Source organism: Macaca fascicularis, chromosome 20 (genome assembly GCF_037993035.2).
Source record: "Macaca fascicularis isolate 582-1 chromosome 20, T2T-MFA8v1.1".
Lineage (NCBI taxonomy): Eukaryota > Metazoa > Chordata > Mammalia > Primates > Cercopithecidae > Macaca > Macaca fascicularis.
In genome coordinates this window covers 69,453,680-69,479,513 of record NC_088394.1, presented here as the reverse complement: position 1 = coordinate 69,479,513, position 25,834 = coordinate 69,453,680, and the positions used below count along the sequence as shown (strand labels likewise).

At 44.0% G+C, this 25,834-nt stretch overlaps 1 protein-coding gene across 1 annotated transcript in view; it reads right to left on the bottom strand.

Annotated features, from left to right (window-relative positions):
• HYDIN (HYDIN axonemal central pair apparatus protein) overlaps positions 1 to 25,834 on the bottom strand; it is a 375,746-nt gene that overhangs the window by 55,213 nt on the left and 294,699 nt on the right. The window contains exons 57-66 of the mRNA XM_015443164.3: positions 25,501 to 25,618; positions 20,255 to 20,459; positions 18,997 to 19,232; positions 15,664 to 15,815; positions 15,356 to 15,545; positions 10,928 to 11,030; positions 10,416 to 10,703; positions 8,146 to 8,288; positions 4,346 to 4,564; positions 1,946 to 2,106 (exon numbers count right to left, since the gene is read on the bottom strand). Coding sequence (XP_015298650.3) covers positions 1,946 to 2,106; positions 4,346 to 4,564; positions 8,146 to 8,288; positions 10,416 to 10,703; positions 10,928 to 11,030; positions 15,356 to 15,545; positions 15,664 to 15,815; positions 18,997 to 19,232; positions 20,255 to 20,459; positions 25,501 to 25,618 — 1,815 coding nt within the window. The remainder of the gene's footprint in view (positions 1 to 1,945; positions 2,107 to 4,345; positions 4,565 to 8,145; positions 8,289 to 10,415; positions 10,704 to 10,927; positions 11,031 to 15,355; positions 15,546 to 15,663; positions 15,816 to 18,996; positions 19,233 to 20,254; positions 20,460 to 25,500; positions 25,619 to 25,834) is intronic.

Sequence of the window (25,834 nt, the reverse complement as noted above, 5' to 3'; positions counted from 1 at the left end):
GGTCAGGAGTTCGAGACCAGCCTGGCCAACATAGTGAAACCCCGACTCTACTAAAAATACAAAAATTAGCTCGGTTATAGTCCCAGCTACTTGGGAGGCTGGGCAAGAGAACTGCTTGAACCTGGGAGGTGGAGGCTGCAGTGAGCTGAGATCGCACCACCGTACTCCAGCCTGGGTGACAGAGCGAGACTCCGGCTAAAAAAAAAAAAAAAAAAGAGACAAGAACAGGGAGGCAGAGTTTTTTTCTGGAATCACTTTTAAACTTGATCACAGTTAACAGCAGAAAGATGAAGCCTTGGTACAAGAAAATGATGATGAAATAAATCCACATGCCCTTCTTGGTTTCAGGGGAGTAGTAAGAGTTAGGAGTTTGGGTGAGGAGTAGGTCTACAGTGGGATGTAGAGATTAGATTCCCACTCTCTAGTCCAGGTAGACAGACCATCCAGTTATGCCTGAAATCAAGTGCTTTGACCACAGTGGCTTGTGTTTATTTTGTAAATTTATGAGCACTTGTATTTATTCTAAAGATAATTTTTATAACATGGAGAAATCTCAGCGGCACAGAGTACTTTTTATAAAAAGAGTTCTTAGTTTAGGGGTTGGCAAACTTTTGTAAGGGGTCAGATAGTAAGTTTTTTGGCTTTGTGTCCCATATGGTCTTTGCAATGACTCAGCTCTGCCTTTGTAGTGGGAACGCAGTCACAGACAGGTCATAAATGAATGGGCATAGCCACATGCCAGCAAAACTATCTACAGAAATAGACTACAGGCCACAGTTTGCGGACCCCTGCTTTCGGTGAAATGACCATCAGCAGAAGATCACACTTACTGATATTTATCTTTTGGTTCTATCATAATTTGCAAAGATATTTAAAATTCAACAAATGCACGAAGAGTTGAATGAGCTAATTACTAATTTGTATGCAGTACAAATGTCAGTGGCTTATGTTTTTGTCCTTGTGTATGTTGCACATGTTGCTCTCTCTGCCTAGAGAGAGTCCTTCATTCTCACTTCTTCACTTGGCTACCTCCTATCTGTCCTCTAAAGTTCAGCTGGGGAACTACCTTGTCCAGGAAGCCTTCCTTGACTCTCTTGATCTGCCTTAAATACCCCTTTGCTCCATGCACATGACACCGTGCTGTAACGAACAATTCTCCTGTTTCTATCCGTCCCCCGGCTGCCACCCTCAGATTATGAGCTCTTTGAAGGCAGGGCCCACGACATCCTTGAGTCCCTGCATCTGAGTGTGGGTGAAGGGTTAACATAACCTTTTCTTCTTCTCAAAGATGAATTTGACTCTGAAATAGCTTTCTAGGTCTGTTCCCCTGAAAACTTGATAAGGGAGGAAAGTCAGTTGTATTATTGGGTGACATTGTTTATACTAAAAATGGCCCCTGATGAGCAAATAATATGTGCACTGGGAGGAACTATGACCACCTAGAGGGAAGCCATAGCTGTGGGGTTCTCTGAGTGTAGTGACTCTTGTAACTGGGCATATTCTCTGCAGGGACCCCAGAAGACATATCTATGGAGTGGTTAGGAGAAATGGTAGTCTTTTGGGCACAGGCTTCTAAGCTTAGATGGACCCTATACCCTCTTGGGTGGATATTGTCTGGGTAATCACTTGGTGCATGGGCAACAAGAACAGATCCTGGGTGGCTGTGTAGACTGCTGCAAGGACTGTTCCCACTAAAGTGGATTGCCTGATGCTGCCCTCCTGGTATACTACATTTCCTGGCCTATATCTTGATTTCAAGTGTGAATTTCAATAGCTCTGTGGGCCTGAATGTTTCACTGGACCTGAATGTTTCACTGGTGCATGCTACACAGATACGATGCCTAGTAGATGCTGTTGTAGATAATAGATGTTTGATGAGTGAGTGAGTGAATGATGGAATGAAAGAGCTTTTCCATCTAGTGTCATGAGACTTTTGATGACTCACTCAAACACTCGGGTCTGGTAAACCAAGGTTTCCTTAAAGCGCACATCTCTTGCTTGGCAGTGGTATGAAGCGAAATCCACATTGGCACTGATTTGAAGCTGCAGTTCTTGGTAGTTTTCTTCTAGTACTGAGTGAGCAGGCTCTGGATCCGTCTCTATCACCTGTAACAAAGGCAGCTGTGTCCTCAGAGATGCAGAGCACAGGGACAGAAAAACTGACAATGGAATAGAATAGAGAAACCAGAAACATTCTAGGCATATATAAAATTTAGGTACACTATGTAACAATAAAGTCCTGGCAGATCACTAGGGAACAGAGAGGCTAAATGAAAAAGGGATCTAGTAAGATTAGTCATCTAGATGAAAAATATGAAATTGGATCCTTGCTTCACAACATACATAAAATCCAGGTGGGCTAAGAGCTGAACTATCAAAAAAATAAAACTCTTAAAAATATATAAGTGAACATCTTTCTGGGAGGAAAGAGTTTTAAAAATAAGACACAAAAAGTAATAAATATAAAATAAGGGATTAATAAACTTGATGATATTAAAATTAATAACAGAAAAGATAAACTAGGCCAGGCATGGTGGCTCACACCCGTAATCCCAGCACTTTGGGAGGCCGAGATGGGTGGATCACTTGAGGCTAGGCATTTGAGACCAGCCTGGCCAACATGGTGAAACCCTGTCTCTGCTAAAAATACAAAAATTAGCTGGGTGTGGTGGTGCATGCTTGTAATCCCAGCTACTTGGGAGGCTGAGGCATGAGACTCTCTTGAACGTAGGAGGTGGAGGTTGCAGTGAGCCGAGATTGTGCCACTGTATGCCAGCCTGGGCGAGAGAGCAAGACTCTGTCTCAAAAAAAAAAAAAAAAAAAAAAAGATAAACTATCAATTTGGTAAGGATATTTGCAGACAAATAATATGAACAGAAGAGTTTATAAAAGATAAAATAACACACAAAGTATAAGTATCATAATTGAAAAATGGGCAAAAGGCATGAAAAGGCATTCATGTAAGGGATAACTTGTATGACGAGTAACCATATGAAGAAATACTCAGCTTTATTTGTGATCAGGGATCAGGACAATGCAAAATAGGCTCATAATGAGACCATTTCCCATTCATTCAAATGATAAAAATCAGGAAGTCTGACAATGACAAGTGTTGGAGAGGACACGGATCAACAAGCTCTCTGCTGTAGGAGTACAAGTTGGTACAGCTACTCTGGAAAATAGTTGGGCATTATCTTGGCAAGTTGAACATTCATATATCCAATGAGTCAGCAATTCCACTTCTAGGAATATAAACTCTTACAAATGAACACCATGTGAACAACATGTCTGTGATAGCAAAACCCCAAATAATTTTCAAAAGGAAAAAGGGTAAATAATAATGGAATCTTATGTAGAAGTGAAATGGATACACTACAGCTACAAGCAACAATATGGATGATCACATACAATAACATTTTTAAAAGTTAAAACTGCAACTAAACAATATATGTTTTATTTTTATTTTTTGAGAAAGAGGCTCACACTCTGTCTTCCAGGTTGGAGTACAGTGGTGCGATCATGGCCCACTACAGCCTTGACCTCCCAGAGTCCAGATGATCCTCTCACCTCAGCCTCCCGAGTAGCTGGGACTACAGGTGTGCACCATCACGCCCAGCTAATTTTTGTATTTTTAGTAGAGATGGGGTTTTACCATGTTGACCTGGTTGGTCTCAAACTCCTGGGCTCAAGCAATCTGCCTGCCTCAGCCTCCCAAAGTTTTGGGATTATAGGCATGAGCCACTGTGTCTGGCCTGATATACCTTTTAGTATGCATAGGTTAAAAAAAGAACAAAAAACGAAAACCAAGGGAGTAAACAAGTCAAGTGAAGATAGTGATTACTTCTAGGATGGCGGCAGAGGGATGGAAAGGCTAGAATCACACAGGTAGTCAATGTTCTACTTCCCGTGTTGGGTGTGGGTTTGTCTCTGTGTGTTATATTGTTGTTAAAAAACCTAACCAAGGAATGAATAAAAGAGGGGCACACATGGACGATCCTGTCATGAACCAAAGATTATGACAAATGTGATTCTGGATACCTGAGGGAAAAGGGAAACAACTAAAATATTAGCATTGACATTTTGGAAGAAGAAAAAGGTGGGAGGACTTGCTCAACTACTTATCAAGACTTAAGCTAAAGGTCTACCAATGAAGATGTGTGGTACGTGTAGCATGGATGGCAGGCAGCATGTGTAGAAGTTTAGTTTGTCACTTTTGGAATCAAGGTCAAGTAGAATGGGAACCTTTTCTTTTTTCTGTGAAAAAAGGAAACGATGAGAGACTTGAGACCAGTAGGAATCCAAGCATGGAGGTCTGGTCAGATTGGTGCTTGATGTCCCCACTTACTTTTCGTTTTGTAGTGAAAGTCCCAGGCATGTTTCTGGGCACATCTACCCACTTGACTGTGTGCATGCGGTCATCCCAGTCAGGGACCTGGTCTGCAGGGAGCTGAAACATAATTCTGGAGAGCTTGCACTTGATCCGCATATTCTTCAGGTTGATGGGTACGTCTGACTTCATGGTCACCACTATGTCCTTGGCACACCCAGGGTGGAGATGGCCCATCTAGGGAAGAGCCTGGTATTAGTATTTTTGAGAATCTAATCTTGAGGACTCTTGATACCTGTTGGTGATATTCTAGAGAAGGGAAGGAGCCAAAGGTCTTGGCAAAAAATGCATCAGTCAAGCCTGTGTATGTAGACAGAATTAAATACGTACAAGAGGTTCTCAGGTAGAAACATGATAATAATAATAATAAGAACAACTAATATTTATCAAACTTACTTGCTTTAGGCACTATTCTAAACCTTTACACAATTCTATGAATTCCTACAACAACCCTATGAGGGGTACAGCTATTATTCCCATTTTACAGACAACGAAACTTGTAACTTGGTTGAGGTCATTAATTTTTGAGGAGTTAGATTCAGACCCAGGCAGTTTGGCTCCAAATGCCACACTCTTAATCAACACAATCTATACAAATTATGGACAGAGGAATACAGTACACTAGCAGTTCTCCAAAGGTGTTCTAGTGACCTTGGGATCCCCAGGACCTTTTCAGGGGATAAATGAGGTCAAGACTATTTTAATAGTAATACAAAGATATTATTTGACTTTTTCACTCTCATTTTTCTTGTAAGTGTACGATGGAGTTTTCTAGAGGTTATGTGATATATGGTGATATGGTCTGGCTGTGTCTCCACCCAAATCTCATCTTGAATTGTAGATCCTATAATCCCCACATGTTGTGGGAGGGACCTGGTGGGATATAATTGAATCATGGGGGCAGTTTTTCCCATACTGTTCTTGTGGTAGTGAGTAAGTCTCACGAAATCTGATGGTTTTATAAGGGGTTTCCCCTTCCGCTTGGCTCTCATTTTTCTCTCTTGTCTGCTACCATATAAAATGTGCCCTTTGCCTGCCATGATTGTGAGGCATCTCAAGCTATGTGGAACTGTGAGTCCATTAGTCTCTTTTTCTTTATAAATTACCCAGTCTCAGGTATGTCTTTATCAGCAGTGTGAAAATGAACAAATATAGTAAATTGGTGCTGGTAGAGTGAGTGGGGCACTGCTGTAAAGATACTCGAAAATGTGGAAGTGACTTTGGAACTGGGTAACAGGCAGAGGTAGGAACAGTTTGGAGGGCTCACGAGAAGACAGGAAGATGTGGAAAAGTTTGGAACTTCCTAGAGACTTGTTGAATGGCTTTGACCAAAATGCTGATGATATGGTCAATGAAATCTAGGCTGAGATGGTCTCAGATGGAGATGAGAAACTTGTTGGGAACTGAAGTAAAGGTGACTCTTGCTATGTTTTAGCAAAGAGACTGATTGCATTTTGCCCCTGCCCTAGAGATCTGTGGAACTTTGATCTAGAGGGAGATGATTTAGGGTACCTGGCATAAATAATTTCTAAGCAGCAAGGCATTCAAGTGGTTACTTGGGTGCTCTTAAAAGCATTCAGTTTTAAAAGGGAAATAGAGCATAAAAGTTCAGAAAACTTTCAGCCTGATGATAGAAAAGAAAAAACCATTTTCTGAGGAGAAATTCAAGCTGGCTTCAGAAATTTGCATAGGAAGGGAGAAGCCAAATGTTAACGGCCAAAACAATGGGGAAAATGTCTCTAGGGCATGTCAGAGACCTTTGTGGCAGCCCCTCCCATCACAGACCCAGAGGCCTGGGAGGAAAAAATGTTTTGTGGGTGGCCCAGGGCCCCCTGTACTATGTGCAGTCTAAAGACGTAGTGCTCTGCATCCCAGCCACTCTGGTCATGGCTACAAGAGGCCGAGGTATGGTTCAGGCCATGGCTTCAGAGGGTGTAAGACCCGAGACTTGGCAGCTTCCATGTGGTGTTGAGCCTGTGGGTGCACAGAAGTCAAGAATTGAGGTTTGAGAACCTCCACTGTAGGCCGGGCGTGGTGGCTCAAGCCTGTAATCCCAGCACTTTGGGAGGCCAAGATGGGCGGATCACTGGGTCAGGAGATCGAGACTATCCTGGCTAACAAGGTGAAACCCCGTCTCTACTAAAAAATACAAAAAACTAGCCGGGCGAGGTGGCGGGTGCCTATAGCCCCAGCTACTCGGGAGGCTGAGGCAGGAGAATGGCGTGAACCTGGGAGGCGGAACTTGCAGTGAGCTGAGATCCGGCCACTGCACTCCAGCCTGGAGGACAGAGCGAGACTCCGTCTCAAAAAAAAAAAAAGAAAAAAGAAAGAGAACCTCCACTGTGCCCAGCCTCTCTGCCTTCTTTGATTAAGGCTTTGGTAATAAAAATAATGCACAAAAGTAGATTACCCTATTATATTATACTGTGTTTGTTTCTTCACAGGTAAAATGCCAATAATAGTGGTATCTATGGCTGGGCACAGTGGCTCATGCCTATAATCCCAGCACTTTGGGAGGCTGAGGCAGGTGGATTGCTTGAGCTCAGGAGTTTGAGACCAGACTGGGCAACATGGTGAAACCTGTCTCTGCCAAAAATACAAAAAAATTAGCCACGTGTGATGGTATGCATCTGTTGTCCCAGTTACTTGGGAGGCTGAGATGGAAGAATCACTTGATCTTGGGAGGTAAAGGTCGCAATGAGCCAAGATCGTGACACCGCACTCCAGCCTGGGTGACAGAGTGAGACTATCTCAATAAACAAACAAAAACAAAAAAGTAGTATCTGCCTTATAGGGTTGTTGAGAGGATTAACTAAGGTCTTAGAACTATTTTTGGCATATAGTAAGCACTCAATTTACAAATAAAATGGTATACTAGCTCTATTCAGGGTTGGATTTGGACCATGATGAAATGGAGTGGTCAGATTCCTAATGAACTTTATATCACTTCAAAAAGCAAAATTTATCCCTAATAGCACTCAAAGATTTAAAGATGACAAAGTCCCCAACCCCTTTGCTCCACCCCCCTCAAGTACTGTGCTTGAGAAGACTCAGTGGCTGTATGTCAACAGAGCAGGAGGCAGTGAAGACACTGGGGTGTGCCAGTGTTCTGGGAACTCAGAAGTGAACTATCTACAAAAAGCAACCACTGGCCAGAGGCAACAATCTGCTAGAACGTTATCCTAGGCCTTGTTCAATGTCAAGCTTTAGTCGGCAATTCCAAAAAATGTGTGCTGTGAAGATGTTAAAAGAAGAGGTTAGAAAATTCCAGGTAAAACAAAATTAACTAGGTTTTAACATGCCAAAGAGAACCAGGAATCTTTAAGAGAAGGATGGAGCTTGGAACATTTTCTAAATCTCAGTTATCCACAGAACTCATCACCCCCATTCTAGCTTTTGGTGAAGTATTTTGAAGGACTGATACTCTAAAGGACACACATCTAGGAGGACACAGCTCCACAATCTGGGATAGGAAGACTAGGACCTATATTCATCTATACAGGCCTCCACAGGACCCCTTGACAGCGGCCTAGCAACAGTCTTGGCCAACTTCATTCTCTGTCTTCCCCTCTTAACCAGGGGAGACATGAACAGTGTTCTTTGCTACCAGATATGAGTGAGGGATGATTCCTGGGCTGTCTCTCAGCTTGAGATGTATTAATTCCATCCCATGCATCCATGGGAAAGGGCTGACAATCAGTCTGTGGTTGGCTTAGGCCTAAGGGATTCCAGAAAAATGATGAACGACTTTTATTTACCTGTGGGGAGAAAGCAATTGTAGCCAAAACAGGCCACTCAAACCGTATCACGTTCACTTGGCTGTGATTTGTGACTGTGAAGCTCACATTATAGCTGTGTCCAATGTGGCAGTCCCCAAACTGGATGTGGTCCACCAGAGCAGCTAGGGATTAGAAGCAGAAGGCTGTGAGTCTTCCCTAGCCTCCCTTGAGGCTCTTCTTCCTTAAGGAGCCATAGTGCTTCACCCACATGCTATCCTTCCACCCTTGGATGGTTACATTTGAAAAACCTAGAATCTCTGAGTAACAAGATTTCTATCCTCAAGGAATCTATTCATCCATCCATCCATCCATCCATCCATCCATCCATCCATCCATCCATCCTCCACCCACCCATCCATCCATCATCCACCCACCCATCATCTACCCATCCATCCATCCATCCCTCCCTCCCATCCATCCATTATCCACCCATCCATCATCCACCTATCCATCACCCACCTATCCATCCATCATTCATCCATCCATTATCCATGCATCCATCCATCCTCCACCCACTAATCCATCTACCCATCATCCACCCATCCATCCATCCATCCATCATCCACCCTCCCCCATCCTGCCATCATCCATCCACCCACCCATCCAGCCATATCCACCCATCCATCATCTCCCCACCCACCCACCCATTCACATGTCCATCCATTATCCACCCATCCATTCATCCATCCATCATCCACCCACCCATCCATCCATCATCCACCCATCCATCCATTCATTTATCCATCATCCACCTACTCACTCACCTATCTATCCATCATCATCCACCTATCCATCTATCATCTACCCACCCATCCATCCATCCATCATCCACCCATCCATGCACGCATGCATGTATCCATCCATCCATCCATCATCTACCCATCCATCCCTCTATCCCTTCATCCATCCATCATCTATCTATCTACTCACCCATCATCTACCCATCCATCCATCCCTCTATCCCTTCTATCCCGCTGCTCATCCATCCATCCTTCTATCCATCCATCCGTCATCCATTCACCCACCTTAGCCCTCACATCCATTTGTACAAGAGAAAACATAGGTCCCCAACTCCATTTGTTCGGTGAGAAAATATTATAAAGGATTGGGATTGCCAGATAAAATACAGGAGTCCCAGTTACATTTGAATTACAGATAAGTAATGAATAATTTTTAGGATAGGTATATCCCATGCCATGGTTGGGATATACATATACTAAAAATTATTCAGAGTTTAACTGAAATTCCAATTTATTGGGGAGTCTTGTATTCTGATTTGCTAACTCTGGCAATCCTATAATGGGCATGAAATCTGAGTTCTGAACTTAGATTCACTGCTGGCTCCTGCTTGATCCTTCATAAGAGAGATGTCACCCTGTAGCCTCAAACAGAGCTGAAACACCAGGTATATGAAGAGTGTTGATTTCAACCCATGTTGTGTAGACCACCTAATGGTACATTCCAGGACTTTAATTAAGCTTCTAGAAAAACTATGAGACTCTGTTTATAACTCACTTTTTAGCAACCAACCACGTAATTAGGGTGCTTAACCAATGCTTTCTGATGATAACAATTCGATGATAAATTTTTCCAACCCCTAAAAATGTCAATTAAATGAAGCTTTAGTGCTTGATAGATTGCAGCACAACATGTCTTAAGCTTTAGTATAAAAATACATCACCTGGGATCTTGTTAAAATGTGGATGCTGATTCCGCAGGGCACGGTGGGTCTGAAACCCCCATTTCTAACAAGCTCCCAGGTGATGCTGATGCCATAGGATCTCAAACTGCTCGTTGAATAGTGGGGCTGTGCAGAGTGATATTCTAGAAGTGCCCAAACCTATACTCTCTCTAATTAAACAAGACGATGCCAACACAAGCCAGCTAATAAATGCAGACAGGAAAAACTGCAAGACATTTATTTGCTTATTAGTTGAACTGGAATTTGAATATCAAACTATAAGCTCCCTAAGAGTAGAGACTTCCTTGTTAATTTTGAAACTCCAGGGATCAGCATGCCTGGAACATGTACTTGGTGCTCAATACATGTTCATCAAGTGAACACATGAATAAATGGAAGGATGGATGCCATGACTGAGCCAGGCACACCAGCGCATAGCATAGTGAAAAGGTCAGTCAGTCCTAAATTCTCAGGGAGTTAACCAACCCGTTATTTAAATTTAACTCTCATTTAAAACAAATGACCCAATAGCCAACACTTGTCAACACCTCACTACTGTTTCTCCCACCTGCCACTAAGTCTTCCATATCATTGTCCTCGACTATCTCTGTGAACTCAGAGATACTTATGTCTTCCTGGCTGGTGGGGGCCACCAGCCCGTGGATGTTGTCCAAGGTGATGTCATCCTCATAGCCCTCTCCCACCATGTGGATGGTGGTCTCCTCATACTGGTTGTTGATCACTGACAAGTGGATGATACCTCTCATCCTCCCAACCTTCTGGGAGTGGAAAAAGACATCAAATTCAGCTGTATCTCCAGGAGAAACAACCAAGGAGGCTGTATGAGCTTTCTTTGCTGCAAAGAGAAGAGAGAAGGTATGATTTAGAACCAGTTTCAAGAAATGTGTATCTATAAAGACCCCGGTTGAAGGGAAAGTAACCCTAGAATGGGAACGAGCCTTAGCCAGACGCCAGTGGTGACCAGACTGGACATTCCCCTCTGGTTGGGCCTTGAGCGGTACCCTAATGAAGCAGCTACTGAGATCCATTGCCTTCTAGAAGCACTCTCCCCACACTTACCTTTTTCATGTGGTTTGTTTTCCTCTGTGATGTAGATGTACGAGGTGGTGGGCCTCCCCTTCAGGGAAAAGACTCCTAGCTCATCCCGCAGGTCAACATGCAGCTGGCAGAAGGAAAGCAGGGATGAGTGCTAGGCTTACAGGCTGCTCATGGGCTTTGAGTCTGGGGTGAGATACTGTACTGTGTTTGGGGCGGGACCCCAAAAAGTTATTGTGCCCAGTATTCACGTTTTTGAATTTCTTTTGTCCTGGAGAGCACAAAAACATTCAGTCAAATCAGCCCTTGTTATCTGAGTGAGGAACTGGAGGTCCAAAGAGTATGCAGAACTTTCCAGATCACGTAGGTACATAGTGTCAAAATGTGGTTGCCAACACCTCTGTCATTAACAGAGGCAATTATAGAATATACGCTAGGGTAATAAAATGGAAATGAATACTTATAATTCTAAGAGGGCCTGCATTGATGTGAATTCCTAAAAAAACAGTGTCTCCTAGGTGCTATGCATTAGTTTAGTTGCCTGATAGTGTCATGTTGAGCATCCTACCACGATAAGAGAAAAAACAAGGTGGGCATTTGACCTACTTGGAGAAAGTGGTGGTTTCTGGCCCATTGTAAGGAAGATAAGACTAAAGCTATGCATCTGATTTCAGATATGAGACATCAGCAGGCATTGTTAGAAGACAGTAATGCTGGCACCATCGTGAAAAAGATTGAATATAAAATATGAGGCACGGAGAAGGCAGAAATAGTGGTATCACATGGGAAGCTTCTGAGATAAAAAATTACGTATTTAGAAACAACTTGTAATAAGAAACTATATGGAAGAATTATATGTAAGAATATTGACGTAAAAGATCTAAATAAATGAGTGGAAATCCTAAATGTTTCTGGTGGAGAGTCTAAATACTCTGCAAGTAGAAATCCTCCTGAATTGAGAGGCTTCCTGATGGGATTTTTAAAGGAGCATTATAAAATAATTATAAAGCTCATTTGAGAGATTAATAGGTGAAAATTGTTAAGAAAAATGACAAAAACAGGGAGTGGGTGGGTAGGAATTCACTGAACTAGAATGCTAAAACATAAAGCCACAATAATGGAAACAATGCAGGGTAATGGTAAACTAGGTAACCTGAGCTAAAGGCAACAGTAATTGCTAGACTAAATATGTAAAAAAAAATTTTTTTTAAGTATCACAGAGCTATGAAGAGAATGAGGAATAAATAGACCAGGATCGGTGAGAGTATAGAAATCCAGCAAGGTCAGTCTCACTTTCTGGGCAGTTTTTGTCCAGAGCATTTGCCAATCAGGAAAAGTTAGACAGGAGGCTTGTCTGCACTTTTTTTTTTTGATATGGAATCTCACTCTTTCACCCAGGCCAGAGCGCAGTGGCGAAATCTTGGCTCATTGCAAACTGTCTCCTAGGTTCTGACGATTTTCCTGCCTCAGCCTCCAGAGTAGCTAGGATTACAGGCGCGAGTCACCATGCCCAGCTAATTTTTGTATGTTTTTAGTAAAGACGGGGTTTTACCATGTTGGCCAGGCTGGTTTCAAACTCCTGATCTGCCCACCTCAGCCTCCCAAAGTGCTGGGATTACAGGCGTTGTCTGCACTTTTGATGGTCTTTCGGTGCTAAGAGGGCAAAAATTCAAGGTCTGTGGAAGGTGAGAATGCTTTCTTCTGGTCTGGGACCTCATTAAGATGAAAGGTGAGCTGGATATGAACCAGCTTTCCCAAGGATGGCAATCCTGCTCTAAGTCTTCTGGGTAATACAGAAAATCTCAAACCCTAACACTGGCTTAAGGTGATCCTGAATTTCTAGTGCCCCCATGTGTTGGGCAGAAGCAAATGAAAATTGCCTCAAGAAAAATATGATCCTTAGTTTAATGATTTCTAAATAACTTTTACAATGTCATACCCAAAACATAAACAGAAGATAACTAGGCACGTGACAAGGCAGGGCAACATGGGCAAAGATGAGTAGAAATAGTAGAAAAAGATGAGTAGAAATATCAGAAAGAGCCACAGTGACTTTGGATTTTGGAATTATTGGGTACAGACTGCAAAATGGCTACGATTACTGTGTTCAACAAATAAAAGTCATGTCTGACAATTTCAGCTAGAAACTGTAAACACGAATTATTCAGATTTTTAAAACAGCCTAATAGAAATTCTAAGATTGAAAAATATAATAACTTAAGGGCTTAATGGAAACTTTAACAGTAGATTCAATACAGCTAAAGGGAGAGTTAATAAACTGAAGACAGGTCAAAAGAAATTATGCAGAATGAAGCCCAGAGGAAAAGTGAGTGGAAAATATAGTGAGACTGAGAGACACAGAAGATATAGTGAGAAGGTCTTCCATGTATTTAATTATCATCCCAGAAGGAGAGATTAGAGAGAATGAAATAGAAACAATATTTAAAGACATGTCTAGAAAATTTCCAAAATTGACTTAACTTTAATCCACAGAATCAAGAAGTCTATTGAATTCTAACAAGGATAAATTAAAGAAGTCCACTTCTGGACATATCATAGTAAAACTGTAGAAAACAAAGTGAAAATGTAAAAGGCAGTCAGAAAAAAAGAATGCCTTAAAGTAGCAGTCCCCAACCTTTTTGGCACCAGGAACTGGTTTCGTGGAAGACAATTTTTCCATGGACCAGGCACTGGGGAATGGTTTTGGGTTGAAACTGTTCCACTTCAGATAATCAGGCATTAGATTCTTATAAGGAACATGCAATCTAGATCCCTCACATGTGTAGTTCACAATAGCTGTTTGCACTCCTATGAGAATCTAATGCTGCTGCTGATCTGACAGGAGGGGAGCTCAGGTGGTAATATGAGTGATGGAGGGTGGCTGCAAAGACAGATGACCTTTTGCTCATGGGTCTGTGGCCTGGGGGTTGGGGATCCCATCTTAAAGAACATTTTAGACTTACAGCTGACAACTCAGCAGTAACAATGGAAACTGGAATACATTAGAATAATATCTCCCATTTGCTGAAAGAAAACAACTGCCAAACTGGAATTCTGTAGCCAGTAAAAATGATGTTAAAAATGAAGGAGAAATACAGACTTCACTACCAGCAGACTCACATTAAGGAAACACTAAAGAGTATTCTTCATTTGGTAGGAAAAGTGTCTAAGATGGTGATATGGTTTGGCTGTGTCCCCATTCAAATCTCATCTTGAATTTTAGCTCCCATAACTTCCACTTGTCGTGGGAGGGACCTGGTGGGAGGTAAATGAATCATGGGGGCGGGTCTTTCCCAGGCTGTTCTTGTGATAGTGAATAAGTCTCACAAGATCTGATGGTTTTATAAATGGGAGTTCCCCTGCACAAGCTCTCTTGGTTGCCACCATGTAAGACATGTCTTTCTCCTCCTTTGCCTTCCACTGTGATAGTGAGGCCTCCCCAGCCATGTGGAACTGTGAATCCTCTTTTTTCTTTATAAATTATCCAGTCTCAGGTATGTCTTTATTGGTAGCACAACAACTGACAAATACAGATAGAAAATTGGAGACCCAGGAATAAAAAGCAATAAAAATGATTAATAAATGAATAAACCTAAATGAGCCATAAAAGGGTAAATAGTAAGAACAGTAGCAATAACAACAGTAGCAATGTCTTGTAGGGTTTAAAATATTTAGAGAATCCCAAGCCTTCCACACAAGTTGCTCCATTACTGTATCCTTTCATTTTTATCTTCCTTGCTCTTCTACCTATACCTATGCTTTCATGAAGCTGGGTGCTTAGCAGCTCCTGCAGTAGCGTGCATGTTTTTTTTTTTTTTTTTTTTGGCTTCTGCACCTTTGAAGCTTTCTCTCTCTTTCTGGTTTGCATGGACTGCCAAATGCCCACTGAAGGCATTGCTGAAACCCAGCTCCTTCAATGAGCCCTGTTCAAATGTCATTTACAGTGAATTTTCCCTTTATTGTCTAGATGGGAATAGATCTTTTTCAAAAGTCCTACAGTCCCTTGCAGAGCACAATACATCACTTTTTTTTTGTAAAATAAAACCACAATTTAATCATCGAATCAAAATACATTTGGATGTTGTATTTCTCACCCCTACTGAAGTTTCTTTTTTGTCTTATTCTTATTGCAAGTGCAATGTTCATTACAGAAAACAATTAAAAACTAAAGAAGATATTAATACCCATAATCCTGCCCACTCAGCTTGATGCACGTCACTGCACACTACCTTGGACAGTAGTTAATGATATATTGTGGAATCCGGTTTCCTTCTTTCCTTGAGGACAAATACCATGCCGGATTCCCCTCTGCAAGTCCGTGACACACAGGTTAATGCGTGCGGATCAACAGAGAAGTCCTCATACATTAGGCATGGCAGAGGCCCCAATGGCAGAAGTGTAACTTCTGGATTCTTCTCCCTTTCAGCCTCATGCTTCGTCCTCCAGTATTACCTGGGCAGGGAGGACGCCATTGTTCTTGAGGATGAGAGGCAGCTTCTCTGAACGACCAAGCAGAAGCCTTTTAAAGAGGAGTAAGGGGTTTCCACGTTGGTTATGAAGAATTGGCCGCACAACCGTCACTCGAGGGAGGTTCCCCTCACCAGCGATGTCAAACACGAGGCCTCGGCTCTTGGCCAGGGTGCTGTGGGGAACAGGAAGATTGTAGCCTGTCAGTCTGGCGTGGTGGGAATGACACTCCCTAGGGAGTGTGGCCTGCAGTCCTGCTGCAGGAGAGGGAGCTGGGAGCTGGGAGCTGGTACCTGGGCAAGCCATCCAAGGTAGCCTCAAAGATGCACTGGTAGTTCTGCATGATCTGCGGGGTGAAGGACACCGTGGCAAAGGCATGGGAATGACTGGCAATGCACATCTTGTTGGGTTCCACTTCAAAAATGTCGGTGATGCGGGCAAAGGGCTGGTGATGGGGGCAGAGACCAGAGTATGTCAGCGCCTTTGGATTCTCACCAGGCATACTCCTTATTTCCAAGAGCCCCCCCCCGCCTCTCATCTAAGTGCCGTGGTGGACATGCTCCACTGCCTGCAGGGTCAGGGGCCCTGGAGGGGACAGCCTGGGACCCAGCCCTGAATGATGCCTGGCCAGATTTGGCTAGACCTGTGATTTTTGACTCAAATTGATGAACTAAGCCAGGAATCCAGATATTGTCCCTCCTACCCCACCCTTGTCAACTAAACTGGGATGCCCAAAGATTGGTGTTGGTTGGTTTTTAAATTCTTTTTTGACAGGATCTTGCTCTGTCACTTATGTTGGAGTGCAGTGGCATGATCATGGCTCACTGTGGCCTCGACCTCCTGGACCCAGGCAATCCTCCCACCTCAGCCTCCCAAATAGCTGGGACTACAGGTGTGTGCCACTATGCCCAGCTAATTATTATTATTTTTTTGTACATATGTGGTTTCGTCATGTTTCCCAGGCTGGTCTCAAACTCCTGGGCTCAAGTGATCTGCCTGCCTCGGCCTCCCATAGTGCTGGGATTACAGGTGTGAGCCACCGTGCCGGGCCGGTGCTGGTTGTTAAAATGTGGAGCTGAGCTGCGAGCTGGCTGAATCATATGCAAGATGAGAAAGCTAGATGAGAGAATGAAGCAATGGAAACCCTGTGAGAGAGACATGTGGCCACTGACAGACGGACAGAGCATCCGCTGGTCTTCTAAAGGGTGGGCCTCAGGTGATGGTGCCAGTCCCAAGGAGTCCCAGCCACGTGATGTGTTCTGACCTGTGTCTGAGGTGTCTGATTTGCTGCAGTAAGCCTTGCTTTGTTTGGGCTAATCTGAGAGGATTTCTGCTCCTTGTAACTCCAAGAGCCTTGGCTAGAGCAACCTCCCACAGCAGTTTATCTGTTCCCATCTTGTGGCAGTGTTTTGGGACTGTAGGGAGCCCTGGCATGGCCTTAAAAGGATTTTTCATTCTCATGGGAAGTAGGTGGGATTCAAGACTGACTATTCCCTCTTGTTCTTAAACTGAGGGTCCTCGGGTTTCTCTTTGCTTTTTCCGAGGGATAGCCTTCAAGTCTGCGAACTAGGGTGGAGGAGAACATGTGATTTCTGCAAATCCTCTTATACAGTCTCTCTTTAGAAATCAGGCTTGCGGCTGGGTGTGGTGGCTCACTCCTGTAATCCTAGCGTTTTGGGAGGTGGAGGTGGGAGGATCGCTTGAGCCCAGGAGTTCGAGACCAGCCTGGCCAACATGGTAAAACCCCGTCCCTACAAAAAATACAAAAACTAGCCAAGCATGGTGGTACGTGTCTGTAGTCCCAGCTACTCAGGAGGCTGAGGTGGGAGGATCACTTGAGCCCAGGAAGTCGAGGCTACAGTGAGCCATCATGGCAATGAGAGTGAGACTGTCTCAAAAAAAAAAAAAGAAAAAGAAAAGAAAAATCAGTCTTGCTCTTTTTTTTTTTTTGAGACGGAGTCTCGCTCTGTTGCCCAGGCTGGAGTGCAGTGGCTGGAACTTGGCTCACTGCAAGCTCCGCCTCCCAGGTTTATGCCATTCTCCTGCCTCAGCCTCCCGAGTAGCTGGGACTACAGGCGCCCGCCACCTCACCCAGCTAGTTTTTTTGTATTTTTTAGTAGAGACGGGGTTTCACCGTGTTAGCCAGGATGGTCTTGATCTCCTGATCTGGTGATCCGTCCGTCTCAACCTCCCAAAGTGCTGGGATTACAGGCCTTGCTCACTTTTTATGTTTTTAGTACAGAATAGGGAGAAAGTTGCTCCTTAGTATCCCAAATAAGATCAGAGAATAGGCCAGGCGTGGTGGCTCACGCCTGTAATCTCAGCACTTTGGGAGGCCGAGTTGGGTGGATCATGAGGTCAGGAAATCGAGACCATCCCGGCTAACACGGTGAAACTCCGTCTCTACTAAAAATACAAAAAATTAGCCAGGCATAGTGGTGGGTGCCTGTAGTCCCAGCTACTTGGGAGGCTGAGGCAGGAGAATGGCGTGAACCTGGGAGGCAGAGCTTGCAGTGAGCTGAGATCGCGCCACTGCACTCCAGCCTGGGCGACAGAGCAAGATTCTGTCTCCAAAAAAAAAAAAAAAAAAATCAGAGAATGACTGGGTGTCACCAGGGTCTGAAGGAAGTCATAAAAGGGATTATGTAGTCTCCCCAACCACACCTCTCTGCATTGACATTCCCCCAGGAATGCACACTCCATATGTAGCTCTAGGCTGACACCAACACCCTTGGTGACTTCCCCACCACCCTCAGCTGCGAACAATGCCAGCTCCAGGGGCTGAGGGCCTCCTGGGCCCAGATTCGACTTTCGGGCAGAGAACTGAAGTAGCCACCATAAAACTAGAGTATTTGCTACACACTGGATTGGAAATTAAGGGTGACGGAAACCCATTGATTAAGACCTCTCTTGGTATCCTGAATTTTCTGTTCTGCTGTGAAAAAAAGTATGATCTGACTCAGAGAGAAAAGGCAGTTTCGAGCCTGGCAGACCCCTGAATGGGCAATTATTTCATCTTGTATGTGGATGAAGCTTGGCTTTAAGCCCAGCCCTATATTCTCAGGCTCTGGGACCTAGGGGAAGGATTTAGCTTTTTAAGCCTCAGTTTCCCTAACTGTAGAATTGGGATAATAATACAAAGTTGGAAGAGTTGTTGTGAGGGCAAAAAGAGGCAATAAATATAAATCACTTAGCACAGTGCTTGTCACATGGGAAGGGCTAAAAAGTGCTCACCATTTCACCTTATCCTCAGAATCTGGTGCCCCCAAATCTCCCTTACCAGCAGAATATGCAGCTGGAGGCAGGCCTGTCTGGAGCTGGTGCTCACTTTAGCCTCTCCCCACCATGCTTTCTCTATTTTAGGCACATAGTGAGCGTTTAATGGAGGAATGCGGTTTGCTCACTCATGCGTACCCATTTATCACAAAGGTACCCGGAGGAGACACCCACTGGGACAAATGTATCACCACTGGCCTAGGGGAAACCCCCAGTTACTTCACATAACTTCCAGCAGGGCCAGATAATTTCCACTCACACATACAGGCTCCAGAGCCGAGGATGCTGAGAGCCCTTCTTCCAAGTTTATGTCAATCACGGTGGGCCAGGGGCCGATGGGAGCGTCTTACCTTATTGGAGATAGGCCTGACTACAATGTTGACATCACAGGCGATCTTTCCCACGTTGCTGATCTTGAAACGAGCCTTGGCTCGGCGGCCCACGAGGACATTGCAGAAGATGAACTTGTTCTCGTCCTCGACGAACAGCCCCCCGCTCTCTATGGTCTGCAGGATGTGGTGCAGGGTGGCGCTGGTACATATCTGGTGCTCTTCAAATATCAAGGCATTGTTTTCGGTCACAAAGGCTGGGGAGTGAAGGGGAGACTATGAGATGCAGCCTGATCGCTGGATTCCCTCTCTGTAATTCCTAATTTGGAGCTCTGGATTCTCACAAAGGAGAATCGTGGAGGACACATAGGGGAGGTCACGCAAGGGGGTGTGAGGGATGGGAAACATTCTGTCTGGCCTTCCTCTTTTGTACTGCCCTTGCTGGTTGCCATACTCCAGTGAGCGTTTTTCTCCCAATGGCAAGATCCAAGATCTGGGGTGGGCTGTGGAGGGAAGGAGGCAACTGGCCCACTATGCTTCAAGGCTCCAGTGATCCTATCATCAAAGCACGAGGCATTCTCTTTGCACCTCATGTGCCCTCCTGCTGGGTTACAGATTTTGTATGCTCAGTACCTGAAAATTGTTCTCTGTGGACATGTTGCCCACCAGGAGTGGCCTGGCCATGAGCAGGACTCAGTGCTCCTGGGTCCTGTGCTACAGCCCATCCCACCATGATTCTCAGATAACACTATTCATCTGGGAATCCAGGAGCAGCCTCCTGGGAGTGTGAAGCTGCACCTCCTCCCTTAGGTATATGCCCTGGAAAAATACAACTAAAGACACTAGAGGAAGTTCCAGGACCCCAAAGGAAGCAGCCCAGCCATGTCTGACAGACATCTTTGGAAAAACTTGCAAGAAAGAGGTAGAAGTGTTACAGATAAAGGCCTCTTATTTATATATTTATTTTTTGAGATGGACTCTTGCTCTGTTGTGGAGTACAGTGGCGTGATCTTGGCTCAATGCAAACTCCACCTCCTGAGTTTGAGTGCCTTCTGAGTAGCTGGGATTACAGGCATGTGCCACCACACCCGGCTAATTTTTTGTATTTTTAGTAGAGACGGGGATTTGCCATGTTGGCCAGGCTGGTCTCAAACTCCTGATGTTAGGTGATCCGCCCGCCTCGGCCTCCCACAGTGCTGGGATCACATGCATGAGCCACTGCACCTGGTCTCAGACAAACATCTTTTAAGTGGTGTTGTCCAATGTGAGTGGTGAGTACCTGGTAGACAGGCTTCAGCCAGCAAAGTGTAAGGAATGCCGGCAGGCTGAACTGTAGGGTCTCGGCCGGAGATATCGATGGCTATAAACTCCTCACACTTTCCCACGGGGTCAGCCACACAGTCAACGTTGATGACCTGCTGTCCTCCGGAAGGGATGGAGCCAAACCCAGGGTACACGGTGAACATGCCATGGGCGAAGCGGGCCTGCAGGACAAGGGTGGGAGGGATAGGAGACTTGGAGGCAGAGTGAGTGACAGCCAGACCATGGGGGCTGTGAGATGGTGTGGAGAGGGCGAGAGACACGTGGGGCTTCTTCTCACAGGCACTCTCTGGGCCCTCACTCCTCTCCTCCTGGAGGGACAGAGGGCCTGGGATGGGCAGGGGGTCTTCAATGACAGGCTGCTCTCTCAGAGCTTCCTTCTATGCAAATTCCTTCAGACTAATCGTGTTTCAACTAAGGGTTTAAAGGAACAGACAGACTCCACATCATATAGCACTTATTCAGCTGGGCATCTTGAATCAGATGGGTGCAGAATGGAGTAGTGGGTGAGGTTATGGGCTTCTGAGTGAGACACACCTGGGTTTGAATCCCGGCCCTGCTAAATATTGACTGTTTGACCTTAAACAAATGACTTCTCTGAGTCTCAGTTTATTTATCTATAAAATGGGGCTAAAGCCGCAACCCCAGAGATTGCTGGAGGTTTAAATGAAATAACAGGTGTGAAGCATGTAGCATAGCATCTGGTATAGAATTAGTGCTAAAAAACAAGCAAACAAACAAACAAAAACCCAAAAAACCCAGGATGTTGGTGCAATCCTTAGGTGTGCCTGCTCTTCTCTCTCCTGCTTGTAGTTTTCTGGATGACCGTAGAATGTGCTGACAATGCAGTGGCCTGAGATAAGGGGAGGGTCTGGAACAGCCCAGGCTCTGTTCTCATCCTTCCTAGAACAGAATGTCCTTCAGCTCAGAGATCCACATTTCCTCTGGAGCACAAAATCCAGGACAGAATGCTTTTGGTGTCCTTCAGCTGCAGTGTGAAGTGGGGCATGCATAGGCAGGACTTCATTTGGTCAAGGCAGCTTTCTTGAGCCTTGGGGGACCAGCTGTCCATGAATACGAAGTTTCTATTAGTTCTTGCTATCTATCTGTGACTGATAACTTGCTTTGCATGACTTGTGTGAGTGTTCTGCCACACTGGACTCATACCCTGGCAACTGGATTTGTGCAAAACCTCTGGCAGCTGGGGTTTGTGAAGGACCTCCTGCCAGATCTAGGAACCACAGCAGAAATTAGTGCTGAGTCTAGTGGCACTCTTCACACAGGCATCTGTGTGGATGCAGCCCCTAGCATTGTGCAGTGTGACTGCAGAAACATATGTGGAAGCTGTTATTAACTAATTTGGTCACTATTTACTAAATACCTACTATATGCTAGGAGATGTCCTGGGCACCGGTGATTCCCAGATAAACCATCCTGACAGAGAAGAAGGTTGGAGAATAGTAGAAAATGGCATGATGTTGTCTCAAAGGAGCAAGGTCATAGTAGGGGCAAAGAACAGCTGAAATGAGTAGAACTGAGGTAGCAGAAAGTTAGGAGAAAGGGAAGCAGTCAGAGAAAGAGGTCTTGGAAATCAAGGATTCAGAAGCACCTCAGTTTCTTGTGATGCAAGATCCAGGCTGTGACCATTAAAATAAGTTGCCAATGTAGAGGAGAGGATAAGTTCATTGCAACTGAAAGGCAGAATGCTGGAGAGGCTGTCTCACTGAAGGCTGAGAAGATATGGTAGTCAAAGAAGGAAAAAAAAATTGTAGAAGAGATGAGAGTTACAGAAACATATGTAGAAAATTATGTATGTTAATGAAACAGAAGCCTTTGCTTGACAAGAGGAAACCACTTGAAAAGACATAAAAACCAACATGTAGAAAACCCAGTTCACTTCAATCAATAATTATTGCTATTCACAGAGTGCAGAAAACTTGCTTCTCTCATTGCCTTCAATGCAGAGGTTGTGGCTGGAGCTGCAGCAGCCACCTTGGAACCATGAGGGAAAGGCCAAGAGAATCACAAGCAACAATAAACTGTGAAACCAACGCCAGCAATTGCCTCCCCCATTTAAATATGCCATATTTGTTTAAACCACTAACGTTGGATTTTCTGCTATCTGCAACCAAACATGATTCTGATACACAAATCAAGCACCTCCTCCTCCGTGAAGCCTTCAATAACTGTTCACAGCTACCCAGAACAGCAAGACTTCATTCTTCCATTTTTCTAGAGTCTATCCATGTACAAGCACCTCAGTTATAGTATTTACCATCTTGCTTAACAACTGCTCATTCACCTGCTTTTTATAAAGAATTCCTCTTGTCTGTCTTTGAGTTCACTGATTCTTTCCTCCACCCTGCTCTAAAATATTTCCTCTACATCCATTTAAAACCATATCAGACAGTATTATAGTTTTGCTTCCATTGACAAACATAATTTAGAAAACCCAGGAAGAGAAGTAAGGTCTACTGAATTTACCTACATTATTGCTTACTATGTTTTTTTCTTCCTTGTTGATGTTCCATGATTACATCTTCTGTTATTTACTTTCTGTTTTGAGAACTTCCTTTAGCCATTCTTTTAGGGTAAGTCTACTAGTGACAAATTCTTTTAGCCTTGTTTCATTTGAGAAAGTCGATTTTCCATTTATCCCTGAGAAATATTTTTGCTGGATATAAGATTCTGGGTTCACAGTTATTGATTCTCTACACTTGAAAATATTATGCCACTTTCTTTTGGGTCTCTATGGTTTTTGTAAGAAATCTGCTGTCATTCAAGGTTCATTTCTCTCCTGATGTGCTCAAGATTTTTTTTTCTTTTCTTTAATTTTCAGAAGTTTGACTATGATGTGTGTTGGTAAGGATTTCTTTTGGTTTCTCCTATTTGGGTTTGCTCAGATTCTTGAGTCTGTAGGTTTACATCTTTTTCCAAATTTGAAAAGTTTTCTGTCATTATTCCTTTGAGTACCTTTTCAGTTCCACCCTCTTTTGTAACTCTCTCTGGAACTCCAATGAAAACAGCATTAGATCTTTTGTTATAGTTCCACAGATCCCTGAGCATCTATTCATTTTTTATCATTAGACTTAAATAGACTTTCAAGAGACTCAAAACAGAGTCTACTTTCTCTCTTTTGTTTAGACTGGGCAGAATAATGGCCTCCCAAAGATGTCCACATCCTAATCTCTGGAACCAGCGAATATGTTATCTAACACAGCAAAAGGACTTGGTTGACATGATTACATTAAGAAGCTTGTGATGAGGAGATTATTCTGGATTATAATGGGCCCAGTGTAATCACAGGGGTCCTTAGAAATGGAAGAGAGTTAGAAGGAGATATGACTGTAGAGGAGGTTGGAGTAACGTGATGTGAGAAGGCTTCGATCCACTGTTGCTGGCTTTGAAGAAGATAGAAGGGGACTACAAGCCAAGGAATGTGGGCTGCCTCTAGAAGCTAAAAAAACAATGAAAAGGATTCTTTCCTGGTGTCTCCAGAAAAGAATACAGCCCTTCCAACACCTTGATTTTAGCACTTCTGACCTACAGAACAATAAGATAAAAAATGTGTAATACTTTAAGCTTCTAAATTTGAGGTAATTTGTTGTGAGAACAATAAGAAACGAACACAGGAATTCCTATTGTCTGTCTTCAAGTTCACTGATTCTTTTCCTCTGTTCCCTCTGTGTTGTTGAGCCCATCCATTGAGTTCTAAATTTGTTTATTTATCTTCAATTCCAGAATTTCCATTTGCTTCTTCTCTACATCTTCTTTCTTTGCTGAGACATACTATTTTAAAATTTTTCCAGGCATGCCTATAATTGCTCATTGAAACATTTTCAGATAATTCTAACACCGCTGTCATCTCAGTGTTGTCATCTAGCATTTATCTATTCTCCTTCAGTTTGAATTCTTCCTGGTTCTTGGTATGACGAGTGATTTTCACTTGAAACCTGGACATTTTGGGTGCTATGCTATGATACTTGCGATCTGATTTAAATCTGGTTGAGCTGGCTTTCTTTTGACACTATCTTGGCTGGGGAAGGTAGTGCACTGCCTTGCTACTGCCAGGTGGGGGCAGTAGTCCAGATTCCCCACTCAGACTCATCATTCCTGCTGGGCAGGGGTGGGTGTCCCAGCTATCCACTAGTCCTCAACTGATACCTTCCTGGTGGGGACGGGTGAGTGCCTGTTACTGTTCTGCTGATGCTATGGGAGATGGAGGGGTCCTCTGACACCATTCCAGCAGGGGACGGGGGAATGTCTCATTTCCACTAGGTTGGGGTGGACGTCATGGTTTCCCATGTGGTATCTCCACAAACAGCACTGGAGGTGATGGGGGATGCTTGTTACCACCCATGGGAATGAAAGTCTTGGCTTCCTATTTGACCTTCTCTGATGCCACCCTTGCAAGGGGGTGGGGCACCTCATGACAGCTTGGAAAGGGTGGAGTCTAATATCTCTATTCGGCCTTTGCTAGCAGAGGTGGTGTGGGGCCAGATATTTTTCTTTGGTGTTTGGCTGGAGTAGAACAGTTATTATCTAGAAGTTTTCTGTCTTACTAGGGGCAACCTAGGAAGGCAGAAAGAGAGTAGGAGTAGGCTTCTGTTGGGGCTTGCTTTTTGTCTGTGTCTGTTGGTGTTTTAGGGTTGCTGGCTGCTTCAGCACCCAGTCTGGGAGATGTGAGGCAAAAAGAAAACTTGGGAACTCACCACCTTGATCTTCCTTGGGTCCCAAGGACCCTGGGGCTGGTCTGGTTTCTTCTCTCTACCTTTCAGAGTCTGAAGTCTGTCTGTTTTATACACAACGCCCAGGGTTTTTAGTTGTACTTAGTTGGGAAGAATAGGGAAAAGTACATCTAGCTGATCTTACCAGAAACAGCAAGCCTCAAATCTCCTTTTGTTTAAGCCTGTTTGAATGGGCTTCTCTTTCTTATAAACAAATTATTCTTGGTTAAAATACATTTCATGAAGAGTAGAAACAATTTTAAGGCAATGGCAAGCCAATGAAGGTTTTAAAGCAAAAGAGGATATCCAAATTAATGGCTCTAACATCTTAGTTTAAAATGCAAGTGATATTTCAGTATAATTATTTCATATTCCTGCCATGATGGATTCAAATCCTATTATCCTAGGGAGGTATTTGGGAGCTAATTGGGAGTTGGCTTTACTGGGTATCTGTATGAACAGGGAAAAAGACACGCACCTGGCCTGTGGTGGTGATTTCTCTCTGAATCGTGTCAGAGAACTTGGCTGCTCTGGAAGGGCCAGTTTTGTAGAAGCTCTCACTTTCTCGGGATCTTGCATGTCTGACGTGGCTGGCTCTGATTAAAGAAGCAAGAATATACCCTTAGGTTGTGGGGTGGGGGGTAACATTAGATACCACCTGTCTGTTTTCCTGCAAGGTCCCTTCTCCTAGGAATGGGGGAAGGGGCCTGTCTTTGCCCAAGAGGACATTGGAGTGGCATAATTAGCTAGTTAATCACTGACCAAACTCATTTAACAATTGTAAGGAAACTAGCCGGTAATTATACTTATTA